Here is a 15409-nt window from a genome sequence, read left to right on the forward strand (position 1 = left end):
GCAGGGCTAGAGCAACACAGTTCAGCCGAAACCTACATCTCTGGAAAAAAGGGATTTCAGACCACCCAATGGAACCAAGACACCAAAGGGGATTCTAGACCATCACTTAACGGAATCGTAGAGTAAAAGGGATTTCGGACCATCGCTCAACGAAATCCAAACCATGATACGATTCCGGACCATCACTTAACGGAATCACAAAGTATAAGGGATTCCAAATCATCACTCAACGGAATCCAAGCGGATACGATTTCGGACCATCACTCAACAGAATCGCAAAGTATAATGTATAATACCAATCAATGAAACATGACATGGATGAAGTTCAGTTACTCAAGTTACAAAGACTCAACGAAACGAAACAAGAAATGAAATAATGACACGAGGGGTGAAACATGTTTCGAAGCAACAAACACCATGACAATGGGTTAACGGTCTACTACTAGCCCTCACATTTCATCACATCAATGCAATCATACAATACAAACCATAATCCCAATGCATAAGTCAAATCATACTTAATAAAAATAGATCAATGGCCAGAAATAAAAATAACACTTCAATAGAATTCACATTTAATAAACATAGATCTATGGCATATATATATATATATATATATATATATATATATATATATATATATATATATATTCACATTTCAATAGAAATTTCATTTATAACCCAAATCATATTCACATATGATATTAATATAAGAAATCAAGGCAATAACTATATCACATATATTCAAATCACTCACAGACCCAAGTGGTCCCACTAGACTTCACTTAATATTTCGTGGTACTAGATTTAGTATTTAGAACGTTTCGAGACATATTGACCAAAAGTCAATTCTCGATCAACGGTAGGGTCTACAACCTTACGTAATTCGATCCGGAAGATCTGTTCTTCAGATTTCTAATCCATAACTTCCCAGAGTCCATAGTATGCTCATAGAACCTCATACTAAATTCTCACCGAGATTTGACGGTCGGATCTCCACCAATTACTAGAAATAGGTGGCCGTTAACAATTAATTTTACCAACTTAGAAATCCAATTCAAGAAGATCTGTATGTCAGATTCTCAATCCATCAGTTCCAGCTATCCTCAAATATTACGTTCTATAATGCATTAAAATTTGGTGACGATCCAACTGTCGGATCGTCAATTCAAATTTTGATCAAGTGAAGTATCATAATGAAACTAAGTTCAAACAATCAAACCACTTCATACAGATATCAATTATGAATTTAGGGCATCTAATTGGACTTAGACAGACTTCGTCGGCCGAGTGGCCACACACTGCCGCATTCGCCGTTGCGGGTGGCGATCGGCCGCCCCGACTTACCGGAAAATTCAACTAATTCTAAAAATTACCAAATTTTACAGGTATGTAGATCTCAATGAGTGTAACAAGTTTCATACATGTGGCCAAGTCCAATTTAGCTTGGAAAGACCCCAATTTCACTCGAACTGTCAGAAACTCTAAAATGGGTGTGCTGCGATTCGACTTCCTCGATGTTCCAATGTCCCTACAACTAATTGGGTCTTATTCTTGGGTCCAAGGGGAGTTGATTAAGGGTGGTGGTGGGTGGTGTGACTCGCCGAAATGGCGGAATCGCCATCAAAACTCCATGGGGTAACTCGCACGGTTTTACAAGGTTTTGGACCTAAAAACCCTCAATTTTCGGTGGGAATGGAAGATGGGAGACGGTAGAAGAGGTTGAAGGCGAGAGATAGTTGGATTTCGCCTGAAAAAATGGTGGAAGTGGCCAGAAACCACTCCGGGTTGGTGCAAGTAAAGGGTCCACTAAAGATAGAGGGGAAAAAAAATCCCTTTTTCCCTCATTGGTCCTTCCTTTCTTCATTACCTCTAATTGGCCCCCTTAAACTTCCACATAATTGGGTTGGTCACCATTTCCACGGGGAGTTTTGAAGAAAATTAAAATCTATAGTTTAGAAACATAACTTCAGATGTCTGTAACTGTACCGTTATAATCCGGACGTGTAAACGGCTTTCGCCTATGCGTTTGTGAGATCGAGCTCTATTCAGAAATATAAATTGTGACCTTGAAAGATTTGCAGATTTTAAATAATAAATTTTCAACCTTCAAACTTCGTAACTAGTTTAATTAAAATCTAAATTCAAATAAATTAATATAAATTCCCGAAAATAACATAAAATTTCAATAATAACAATACGTAGATTATAACAGTGAAATTCAGGAATGGGATTTTACAAGCAGTCCATTAATCTAATAATTAATCCAAAATTATTGGCCTGAAGCCCACTTTTAAACATTAATAATTCAATAATTTATTTTTATACTTTGAACCGTTGACATACTTTCGTAGTAACGAAGCTCTCATACTTAAGTTCCTGAAGAACCTCAAATCCACTACACTTAAATCAACATATTGCATTCTGTATTCTTACAGGAACCTCTCTTTTATGAACTAAACATTCATAAACTAAATTGAACCTGTAGTTTCAAATTTAGTGCCTTTGAAACCCGAAGTTTTCATAAAACAATACACCTATGAAAACCCGACGTTTTTCATGTAAACCATGTCTTAAAACTCAAATGTGCTAACTTTGATGCTTATTGATGATTCATTCCCATAGCACCAATCACAATCTTGTTCCCTCTAATTTAGTGGATTGTCGAACCGTCACAAGTTTGAATTTCCCTGATTTAGACGTTTCTTATGGAAACCACTTTATGTGGGGTACAAGACGTGAATCTCCACTTGACTATCAAGAAGCTGAGAAACCATTGACGCCAACAATGGCATGGAAGAGCTGAATAAGCCTTCGCCATGATCTTCATTCGAAGACTTATGCCCTAAGCATTACAAATGGAAGTACCTCCCAAACAAGGATTCCATGGCTCTTTGGCTCGCTCCTACGGACTGTTTAATCATGAAAGACATTGCTTGAAGCACATCATGATTATGTCCATGAATGAGTACAATTCTGAAATTTATAAATCCGATCGAATTTTGCCTATAGAATACTTTTCTCGTCCTTCCATGTTTCTAACTCACCCCTGAAGCAGTTGTGTAGAAAGTGGAAGTTTACCAAATTCTCGGATCTGATTACTACCACAAACATATGGTAGAATTAGGGCCTGCCAAGGTGTGGCTTCATGCCTGAAGTGTGATCCTTGGCACCTAAGACCTAAGACTTTAAGAATAAAGGGATAATATTCCTAAGCTTTAACCCTGCAGAATCTACATTCGTCTTGATGGAATAGATCATTGGTTATGCACCTATGAGTGCCCCTACCAATGTTGTTGAGGAGTACCATTCTCGTAGTCAATATGTGAGATTGATTTTGCTCCACCGAACATCTTTGGAAAAGCAGAATTTTGACATGGATGACCTTGTTGGTTGAATCCCCTTAGTAAACCATTTACTTTGTGAACATTTAGTTTGGTGTATGTTTTACTTATGGATAATCTTATTGATATTGTCCTCGATTATGAGTTAATTGAATCATGTTTCTTAATACATGTGACCGGTTCAATTAAACACGTGATTAGGGAGGAATGTGGGGAAGTTAGTTGTTTGGATGAATGCATACTACACACACTAACTTTACACATAAATCACATCTCTAACAGCGACTTCAGGTCTATCCAACCTGATTAGGAGCATTGGCACGCTCCTCGTTGTATGAATGGTACTGCATCACCATTTAAGGGACCTTAAATTCTCTTCGTCGTTGAGTTTTTAAGGATATTCAAGATGACAATGATCATAAATGAAACCAGTGAAGAAAATTGAGTGGAATATCTTTGCACCACCTCCAAAAATGAGCCTGAAGTTTTGCTTTGAGGCCAATGGGCTGTCTCCCAATTGGGAATACACTACATGTGGTCGGCCTGAAGCTTGGTGATTGAGTAGTTTACTTGCTTTGGCACGACCTTTTGGGACACTTAGGTCAAACAATGATGCTACGACGCATATTCTTACCCAAAGTAAGGATTTTATGCCTACAAGCACACTTTGCCAAGCCTGCTCATTAGGGAAATTGATTTTCTATATCATTCCTCACAAGGATACGAAACAACTCTCTTTTCACAATGGATTCAAGGGAATATATGTGGACTAATCCAACAAAAATGCGGACCATATAAATACTTATGGTTTTGGTTGATGAATCGACAAACTGGTCACATGTTTGTCCACACACATTACTACTAAACCTCCTGCCCAATTAAGGTTCACCATCCTACTTATCCCATAAAAGTCTGGGAGACTAGATAATGCTGGAGAGTTTATATCGACAGTTTTCGATAAAGTATTGCATGTATTTTGGGTTTATAATTGAACATCGAATTCCCATAATTCAGCCCAAATAGCCTCGCCTAGTGATCATAAAGTGCAATTTAAATGATTGCCTGAATTTTGGTAAACGTACCAAGTTTTCAGTTTTTGCCTAGGGCTATGTAATCTTGTACGCAGTTATGTTGGTCTGCCCTTAAGGCCCATTGCCACCCAACCTATATGACGTTACAGTTCGTTACTGAGTACAAACCTAGCGATTTTCGTATTTACGCATTTGGGTGTGCATTCCATGTGCCAAGTTGCGCTGCTGCAACGTACCATCATGGGTCCTCAAAGAAGGATGTGTATTTTTTGTCGATTATGATTCTCCTTCATACTAGCTCTCTAAAAGCCCTTGCATGCGATCTCTTTACCGCTCATTTGCGGGTTGTCACTTTAATGAGACAATCTTCCCGTCGTTAGGGAGAGATAAGAATGTCAATGTTCCTAGAGAACGACACAAATTTGCGTGGACGTTACCCACTATGTCTCAACTCAATCCCTGTACTGCACATATATGATAAGTAAGTGCGATGAATTCTAGATTTCCTCTAATCTAGCTAAAGTGACGAGATCATATACCAGCTGTAAACATGCCTATAAGAATAGACGTACTTAACGTACGTTGAGTTAACATCCCTAGAGGGTGTGCCGCCCCTGTTGGACGGTTTGAACGCCCCTGTTAGACGGTCCGGTACACTGGCAGATAGACCCGACAGTTTTTGACACGACATGAAAACGACATGAAAATAACGGGTTTCGGGTCAACACAATAACTTATCGAGTCATTATCGGGTGACCCGTTAATAACGGGTTCTTAATAGGTATACACGCGGGTAACACGTGAGTAACCTGTTTCGACCTGTTAAAAAAAATTATTTTGATAATTTTAAAGTTTAATTACTAAAAGTTTTATTATAAAATACAATAGCCATATTAATATATACAATATATCTATATTAAATATATAGTTTTGTATTATTATTCTATATAAGTTTTAAAAAAAAAAGTTTTAGTCATTATTTATTTTTATTATGAGAGTTTCTTATTATCATTACTAGGATAAATTTTACTTAACATGTTGTTGTCCAAAATTAAAATAAACTAATATAGTATTTGTATAAGTAAGAACTAAGAAGACATACATACAAGTATGAAAAATGTGAAGGAATATATACACATTCGTGATTCATCATTATTCCTTCATGAGTAGATAATGGTTACACTTATATTATCATTTAGATTTTTAAAATCCTCCAAACCTTCATGAATAATGTTTTTTATTTGAGGGAAAAATTAATAAAATTAATAATAATTATTGTAGAAGTGTAAAAAATGTAAAAAAAAAATATACAATCACTCATAGTGACAAACTTTACAACTTTCATGAAGGGATCAGCTTCGAAATCCAACACTATAATTCATAAACCTTAAATTTATATTTAACCGTCGATTGCCATTTACGCTTTATTTTTCTTACTGAATTTCATTTTTAAAATTTTCTTTTTTGAAACCATGATCATCTGGTGGATGTAAGAAGATGAACAGTTCAGATCTTTGATATCATGTTTCGATATTTACGGTTAACTGAAATATGAGTCGATGTCGTATAGTTTGTAGAAACTTTATAAACATCAAGCAATATTTTCACCAACCGTAAAACTCTGAATATAATATCAACGATCCAAACCATTCATCTTCATGCATCCTTTAATAGATCAAGTTTTCAAAAAACAAAATCTAAAAAAACAAAATTTGATGAGAACAATGAAGCGTAAATGTAAACAACAATCAACGATTAAATTTTGATCTATGATTTATATAATTATAGTGGTGAATTTTGAAGTTAAGCTTTTTATGAAAGTTGTAAAGCTTGTCATTACGAGCGTTTATATATTTTTTTCTATATATTTTTACACTTCTACATTAATTAAAAAACTATTAAAGACTTTAGGTAAGTGAAAATATACTTAAAAGAAAAATGCGTTTTTATGTTTTGGATGTGACAATATGGTATGTATATACTTTTTTATATTATGTTTTTCATTTGATTATTTATTGGTTTAAAATATACTTTCCTTAACGGGTAATGGGTCGGATCATATTACCTATTAATATTATCGGGTCGATTTCGAGTCAGGTCATTTTACCCGTTTATTTTAATAGGTGTTACATGACATGACCGGTTAAGATATCGGGTATGACATGAAAACGACACGAACATGAAAAACACGACACGAATGCTAGGTCTACCGACAGATAGCCAATCAATCTGTCTTGGCCTGGAGCATGACAGATCATCGGTTTGTAGGATTCATTTTCCTAGAAGAGGAAGACACGGCACAACAATGAATCTAAACTTGATCGTTGTCTCAAATCATTTCCATCTCATGAGATTAATCTGGATCACTCCAAAGACTTGAAGTTCTTGATCCAGTATACTAGTTTGGATGAGCTAAATGGAATTGAAATGAGATTACCATCGATGATGTTTTCACTTATACGATAGCTACCGACATAAATGAAAAGTGACGATATCGAACTGTGTTCCGTTGATTAAGTGAAAACGTAGAGCTGATTGGACAACCAAAATTACAGTCCATATCAAATTCCTTACTAAAGTGTGTATTAGACCTGTCATTCTTACACTGTCCAAGGTAACCTTGTTATGTTACAAGTGGGAAAAGAAGCATTATGAGATGAATGAAATAGTGTGATATGATGCATGCCTTACGTCACAAAGTTTCTCTCAAAACATCCTGTGATTGATAGCAGCATTATGAAATGTGGTTAGTGTTTTCTCTATGAGGATATAGAAATAGAGATTTACATGTAAGTTCTCAAAGAATTACATGGACTGGTTCAAATAGTTCCAAATCACGGAACACCCTTTTAACTTGTTTGAGGCATTCACTTATAACCCGACGGATGTGGTATACCCGTCTAAGTGATTATTTGATCAGTCAGGAATGAATTATGCCCTTACGTGTTAAACTATGAAGTCTTATTCTAAATTGCTAGAGTTACAGTTTATGTTGTTGACATGAATCTCACTAAGATTATGGAAAAGCTTGAGAAAACTGCCTCGCACCTGAAGATGAAATTTGAGATGAAGGATCTTGAGAAAACTCGTTTATGTCTTGACCTGAAGTTGAAGCATTGTTCTGACGGTATTTTGGTCTACCAATCGAACTACACCCCGAAGGTGTCACCTTTGAGTATATTTTGATCATCTATATGTTATATACAAATGAAACCCTTGAAGAGGTTATGGAATCCGAAATTCCATATCTAAGTTCAACTTTGCGCTTCGTTGTATTTAGCTCAGTATTTAGACAGGGACATCTCATTCGCTATTGATCTTGGTAAAAATGCAGCACCGCACCTACACGCAACCACTGAATTGGTATTAAAGACGTACCCTGAAGGTACTACAAATTTGGGCAAATCAAATCCCAACGCATCTCAAGCGGATCCAACCCCCCTGATCCTTGGAGTGATGTTTACCTTGTTATTATGTTGACGCATGTTACTTATCAAACCCGCACAAGGAAAAATCCCCAAATGTTTATGTCTTTACCGTTAGGGACATTGCAATATCTTAAAGGTCCACGATATGATCTTAGTTGCGAAATATTCGAATCGTTCCAAGATTCACCTTACTTCACTACGCCACAAGAGAGACATGATTAGGAGTTCTTGTTAAGCATATTCGAAGTACTTGCTGTTTTCATCCATTGTTGAGTCCCAACGACAATTCATGAAGATTATGCTGCATGTATCAACCCAACCAATCCATGATACATCAATGAAGTCAACACCAAGACATATTGCGTCCACATCTACATCATCAAGGCATCAGAAGATTGAAGTCATACAAACCTTGCCGACCTCTACACAACGTCACTGCAGAAGTCAACCTTCCAGAAGCTTGTCCGAGGAATTAGTATGCCTAACTATCATATGAAATGCTTGTAGTTCTTATTTGGAAGTTATGTCAAACTCAGGGGGAGTATCCAGGGGGAGTATCCAGAAGTATACTTACTTGATCTTAATGTACTTTTTTTTCCCTACGATTATGAGCATTTTTCCCACTAGGTTTTTGCTACCTAACTAGGTTTTAACGAGGCACCCATCCTATGCTGATCATACCCTTGTGAGCTCTTCTACTTGTGTCCAAAAGACGTATAGTTTTGACTTAATGCAACTTCTAATTTTTCTCTTTAGTTTATGAGTTTTTCTCCCACCTTGAGTTTTACCATAGTGAGATTTTGTGTTTTACTTTTTTATGCATTCTTCCGTTGATTTGAGACTCGCATTCACTCATTGTGCCGACAACTTCATCAATTGTGCTTGCTTCATCACTGAAGACCTGATGCGTTATTTACTTGAGTATTTACACACTCAAGGGGGAGTGTTGTAGTCCTATCAGATTAGGAATGTGATTGTGTAAATCCTAGTAGATATGAGAATGTATCTTATATTCCTATTAGGAGTAGATTACCTATTAAATGTTGTAATCCTAAAAGGTAAGGAATTAACCTTCTATACTACTATAAATAAAGGCACAATGGGGTGGAATAGAACACACCCACAATTACACATCTCTCTCTTCTCTCTATTATTGCCGCACATTCCTTCTCTCTATGGCCTACATAATTATTCAGTAAATTATGCCTACAACAACATATAAATTTTTATAGGACTATTTTTAGAACATTTTTGTTCACCATCATGATTATAGTATATGTTTATTAGAGTAAACTGTCGATTTGCCCCCTAAATTTTCACTGAACTTTCGATTTCCCCCCTGAACTTTTCGATTGGAAAATTTCCCCCCTGAACTAATTTTTTTAGCCAATTTGCCCCCTACCGTTAGTTTTTCAAACATTCCATCCAAATTTCTGTTAAGTGAGACCATGTGCACAACATATGAGGGTAGTTAAGTCATTTCACTTTTAAAAATGATTAAAAAACTGAAAATTTCCCTCTAATTCATATCCTCAAATTTATTTTTCACTCATTCCTATGTATAAAAAATGACATACGGTGTTATTGTCTTCATGGCATGAACATTCTAGTAATTTTACATTATTAAAAAAAATGATTAAACAAAAACAGATCGAAGAAAAGAAAAAAAAATACAAAAACCCCAGCCACCACCACTTCCTTTCCGCACCCCCATCACCCACCCCTACGACATCCTCCCCCTACCCTCATCTCCCTCAACCGTAACCCCACTCCCTGATTTGGCCCCACCCTCTGCTACCCCAATGACCCAACCCTCTTCCTGCATCACAAATCTCTCTCTCTCTCTCTCTCTCTCTCTCTCTCTCTCTCTCTCTCTCTTCCCACTTTCTTCGTTCCTTGCATTGTTCGTAGAATAACAAATAGATAGGGGAAGGAGGAGTCTCTGTGTGTGGGAAGGGGGAGGACCGGATATGGTGGTTGATGGGTCTCAGGGGTGGGAGGAGGTGGTAATGGTGGGTACAAGGAGATCGGCGGTAGAGGTAAAAAATAGAGGGAATTTTTTTTTTTTAAATTTATTTTCAGTTTTTTAATCATTTTTAAGAGTGAAATGACTTAACTACCCTCATATGTTGTGCACATGGTCTCACTTAACAGAAATTTGGATGGAATGTTTGAAAAACTAACGGTAGGGGGCAAATTGGCTAAAAAAATTAGTTCAGGGGGGAAATTTTCCAATCGAAAAGTTCAGGGGGGAAATCGAAAGTTCGGTGAAAGTTTAGGGGGCAAATCGACAGTTTACTCATGTTTATTATACACTTAATTATTTAACATGTGTTTAATCATTAGGTGTATGGCGTCAAATAATCTTTTAATTATGCAAGTGGCCTTTACTGCAATGGTGGAAATGAATTGAGTCATTGCATGACAGTCTGGTTCGAACTCCGTTAGTGATTAATCTAACAAATATATGTCATTTAGTACGGTTTAGTGATATTCCTCTTCACTTGTAAGTGAGAGATCTTATATTTGATTCTCGTCAAAAGCGAATTTGAACTACATTATTGCTAGTCTATTATGAGGCTAAGCCCACTTTCTTCCACTTTAGTGTATATTATATCGTTTGTTAAAAAAATAAAAAAATAACAAATAAAAAATAAAAAAAACTATTGTTTGACAACAAAAAAAATCTTTTAATTATTTATTATGTTGGTCCCATTAATGCACCAAAATGAGTCCTACAAATAACCTTTATAACTAAGAAAAGTGTACGAGCTAAACTGTTATTGAATTAATATTTGACATTTATCTTTTGACATCTTCATTAGAAATGTTTATATCATTAAGAGTAATTCAATATAGGGCAAATAAGCAAATAACTTATTCTCAGTTATGCCCTGATACCTACAAAAATCTCACGTTATTATGGTCCTCTGTTCTTTTGTGTTTTACTTTGCCCTATTTTGTTAAATAAACAGCAAAAAGGTTAATTTTAACTTTAACAATAAATATAAGAAAATCTTAAATAAATTGTGAATTTTAATGACAGTTTAGAAAAATGTTGTGAAGTAAGTCACAAATGTTAAAACGAATTAGAAGGACCAAAGAGCCCCTGCTTCATCAACGAATTTAAAAGGACTAAAGTGAGATATAAATGAAGAGTGCAGGGTAAAGTGAGATATAATAATAGATTGTAGGGGTAATTTTAGATTTTGCTGAGAGTACTTGCGCAAACGACGCCGTCTGGTGTTAGGGTAGTTTGGTAAACCGAGCTGAATACGTCATCACTTTTGGTGGTAACTGATTCGAATTCCCGCGTGAGAATGGCAAATGCGGCATCTTCATCGTTAGGAAGGAAGAGGGAAGAAGGACGAAGAAGGAAGACGGCGGCGTTTTGATGGTCGAGAAAGGAGAAATGGCGAAGGGGCTGCAACAACTACAGGGACAAAACCTGCCGTCGGATGTGTCTCATGTTATCGATCAGCCGGAATCTCATGTTTTTGTTCCTGAAATCTCAAACGGGCCTAATTTCGTTTGTGAGATTATGTGACGTGTTGTTTTTGCACAAACTAGGTTTTAGAGCAGATACTGGGAGTTTTGATCAAGTTGATCAAGGATTTGACGTTGCAACATCAACATAATTATTAAGGTACTTATCGATTACATTGTCGAAAGTAATCATCATATGTACAAGCTTACTAGTTCAAGTTTCTTTAAATCATGTCATTCGTTATAGGAAGTATCTCATCGATGCTACGGAAACTTGGATCAAGTTGCGCGGCAGTATCGTGATATTGTACAGGTAAAAAATAGCAATGCTCAGAGTTGTTCATTTATCTGGTTCCTCTGCTAAAATCTCTGGTAACAACTTTCTTATACAGAAACTGGAAAACATGCAATGGACGATCCAGCAAGTTGAAATCGACCAGAAACGCCTCCCAGATAACCTGTATGCCTAGAATCCGCTTCTTTCTTTGGCGGTTTTATTCAGTTTTCCTATTTGTTGAAATCGGATCTAAACCGATTTGTTCAAATAAAACTTTTTCACCCAGACATCTGTCCAACCTGTTTTCGGCTTCATAAACAGCTTTAGTAAATTAGATGAATGAATTATGGCAATGATAAAAAAAATTGATGTCATAATGCAGCTTAACGTGAATGAACACGGATAAGGGCCACAAGAAGGCATTAGATTCATGAATTGAAAAGAAAAATCAAGTACATGTAATCAAAGTCACATATGATCACTTTTTTCAGCAAACGGGATAGATAGGAGAGCAACGTACATGGAACAAGTTTATTGTCACGTGGCGTTCCAATCCAATAATACTATGCCATGAGTAAAAACCTTACTCATGTTATTGTTTTATTGGAATGAGGCGCCGTGGTGGGTGTACATCATAAAGAGGTAAGTTCTTATGACAATATAGTATCAATCGTCTTCTCTTTCCGGGGGAGGACCGCATGGCAAAAGCATTTTCTGCACAACAATGAAAACAAATCAATTCAATAAATCATAAAGACAAGTATCACGGCTTGAGTTTTTACTAACACATTATCAAATATCTCTACCGCGTGCATTTTAAGATCACCAGGTGCAAAAGAAAACCATCATAAATTACCCATCACCAGCCCCAAATAACAAAGAAGAGAAACCCACACATTGACATCAGATCATATGGATAGGAAAAAAAGATTAGGAAGGGGTTTACAACACTGCAGACTAGTTGTGGGATCAACTGGACCAAGTGCTAAAAAGAAACCAAGATTACATCAGAATTCAGAAGAACAGATAAATAATACTATACGCTCGAGCATGACATGGTGTCCATGGGATAGTAGTCTATTGTAAGTCTACTATACTGGTCAACAGGATTTGACAGGGGCAATGGAATACTCAGCCCAGGTAGTTTGGATAACACTTTGTTCAGTTGAGTTTAGTTAAAGAAATTGCAACAAGATATACTACAGACTGATTTCTCCCAGGATCTTGGATACTTTCCAGCCTTTACATCAGCAGGAAGTCACTGATGGAAATGTCACGTTTCAGAAAAACAATGTATAGCCTGGTAGACTTAAGAGTGAACAAATTCTGGATAACTAAACAAAACCTTACCCCAACTACTTAAGAAACAGAACAGTACAAATAGCACGCAGCGAACTTCCTCTCCATGTTTTACCAAACTAAACTATCTGGAACTGCTAAGAAATTCATCACCCAACTTCTCCTTTCTTGTCTCAGTTACATACTAAATTCAAAACTATCTTCCTTCTAGTTAGGCACCAATGAAACAAGGAATGAAAAAATCTCAAGCCATGCAAACTTACTAACTGAACACGCAACTATTGAGCAACTAACCCTTATATCAAAGAGACTTTCCTTCCGATGATTGGTTTGAAAAGCTGCACGTAGCGTCAAAGAGCATGACCAGAAAAGGAGTACTTCAACTGAAAACAACTCAAAGAAAAGGACCTAGGGCTTTAACCAAACCAGTTTATAAAACGTTCATTCCAAAGAACTATTAGTACTCCTCTCCTTCTTCAAGAGTTCTATCATGATTGCACACATAACACCTGATTTTCAATCCATCCATATAATAGGTTGCAATCACTTCCGCCATGAAGTTAGTGAAGGCCAACCCTCTAATAAAAATCCTCACTCAATAAGCGCATACTCAAAAGTAGACTACAATGACAATGTCACATACATGCACAGGCAAAGCAGACATGGGACATTAATACAACAAAGAAGTAACAATCCAATAAAACATAACCAGACTAACAGTAGCTAAAGATAAGTACAGAGAAACACCCAATTCATATCCTCAAAGTCATAAAAGTGCAAAAGTAAGAGAGAACCTGCATAAAGTTGTAGCGTTCTCTTCCAATGGACTCATTCTCCGCAAGAGCAAAGTACGAAAGAAGTGGATAATGGCCAACATAGGATGCGTAGCTATCGCGTTGGATATTCACGGCCCATTCACTACACATTCCAAACGCAAGAGAAGTTCAAAATTAACACATAACCCAATCATAAATACAAAAGATTATTGCATTTTGCTGAAGAAGCAAGATTATACTCACTATCTATTCATATCGGCATGTCCGGTCCCAACATATTTAGCTTGAAGATGTTCAAGCTGGGAATTGATGTTGAACCTATCACTGGCCTGAGCTCAATATAAGAAACACAAACAATTAGCAAGCTCATTACTACTTTCAAGTATGAGAGCATCTCCAAGAGACCCTTTACAACAACATTAGCTAACCATAGTAAAAAACCAGCAAAACCTTACTTCAAGAGACTCTTTAAATGGCTCTCTGTTCTAACATAGTGAATGGACACTCCATAAGAGGAGTAGAGAGAATTTTAGCTAAACATTAAAAAACTCTTCAAACTCTCAAACTTTTCAACTCTCTCTTGAAAACTAACAAAATATTAGGGCTTCTTCGGTAATCCGTCTTGGATACAATTTTTTGTTTCAAAAAAATGAATAAGTAGCTAAATTAATTAATATTTAATACTATACCAAACAACTACTTAAGGGTTTTTTTTTCTAGTACAAGCATATTCTACACTAATATACACTAAGGGGAGGGGAGCGTTCAAACCCAGGACGCATTGGGCTAAAAGAGGAATCTTTAACCACATAGCCACCCAACGCTTGCAATATTAAGGGTTTGTAAAAATAGAGTGTGTCATTAGAGGTGTTTAGTTAAACTGGATGGCCCAAAAATAGTTCTTTGACACTGTTAAGCAGCTAATTTAACAAAAAAAAAAATTGAATAGGCTATTGGAGATGCTCTTAATACTGAAAATTAGTGTTCTATGGTGATGATAGTAGGGTTTTCTGCCGATTTTCTTCCTCTTCTCTCCGGAATCAAACAGAAAATTAGGGTTTTAAGCAATTACTTAGGCAAGAACTGGAGGAGAATATTGCAATTGAGATGAGAAATTAGGGTTGATGTGTAGTTACCTGCATATTGGCAAACGAGAAGAAGTAACCAGCTGAATTGAATAACGGTCACCAAGAGTTCCAGTCAGAGAGAGATGTGAGCTTTATGAAGACGACTCTGCAACTGCAATTGCAAACCCGCAAATGAAACGTTGGGAAATATTCTTTGTTATTTGACGTTTACCGCGAAGGTGGAGGGTAAAACCTAAGACGTTACTAAGGAATTTTAAAACCACGTAAATTGAAATGAAGGGATTTTATTTTCTAAAATTTGTGAATTTTGTTATTTGGTTAACTTAAAAGAACAATGAAATTGAAAACAGAATTTGTTAATTTTGAACTCCCAATCATACAAATAGGGAAATGACACTTATTTACATGAAATTTAAACTTGGAAATTGGAGGCCCCAAATTCCAAGTTTTTTTCCACGTGTAAATTTTAAATTTCTATGTTATAAATCCAAATAAGGGAATTGGTGCATGTCAATTTTTAAATTCTGACTTTTATCCAAATTCTAAGTTTATTTCTCTAATCCAAACATAGTGTTAGTGAAATCCTAAAGGGAGCTCTACTCATGGTCCACACATAATGTCAATTCTCATACTAACATTATAAAATATTGTGTTAAAATATGAGGTGGCAGAGATTGAAG

The 15409-nt window shown here is 36.2% G+C and overlaps 1 protein-coding gene and 1 long non-coding RNA gene across 2 annotated transcripts; one reads left to right on the top strand and one right to left on the bottom strand.

Annotated features, from left to right (window-relative positions):
- The first annotated feature begins 11500 nt into the window (after nt 1-11500).
- LOC139189157 (uncharacterized) lies at nt 11501-11853 on the top strand. Its single transcript, XR_011572737.1, has 2 exons — nt 11501-11602; nt 11682-11853. It is a non-coding gene; the product is annotated as an uncharacterized lncRNA (long non-coding RNA).
- A 120-nt stretch (nt 11854-11973) lies between these two features.
- On the bottom strand, nt 11974-14966 carry LOC103448403 (uncharacterized protein At4g14342). Its single transcript, XM_008387662.4, has 4 exons — nt 14778-14966; nt 13885-13970; nt 13660-13783; nt 11974-12280 (listed from the first exon to the last, which is right to left on the bottom strand). The coding sequence occupies exons 1-4, from the start codon at nt 14781-14783 to the stop codon at nt 12233-12235; spliced, it is 264 nt and encodes an 87-aa protein (XP_008385884.2). The 5' UTR covers nt 14784-14966; the 3' UTR covers nt 11974-12232.
- Between the last annotated feature and the right edge of the window lie 443 nt (nt 14967-15409).

Source organism: Malus domestica, chromosome 11 (assembly GCF_042453785.1).
Source record: "Malus domestica chromosome 11, GDT2T_hap1".
Classification (NCBI taxonomy): Eukaryota; Viridiplantae; Streptophyta; class Magnoliopsida; order Rosales; family Rosaceae; genus Malus; species Malus domestica.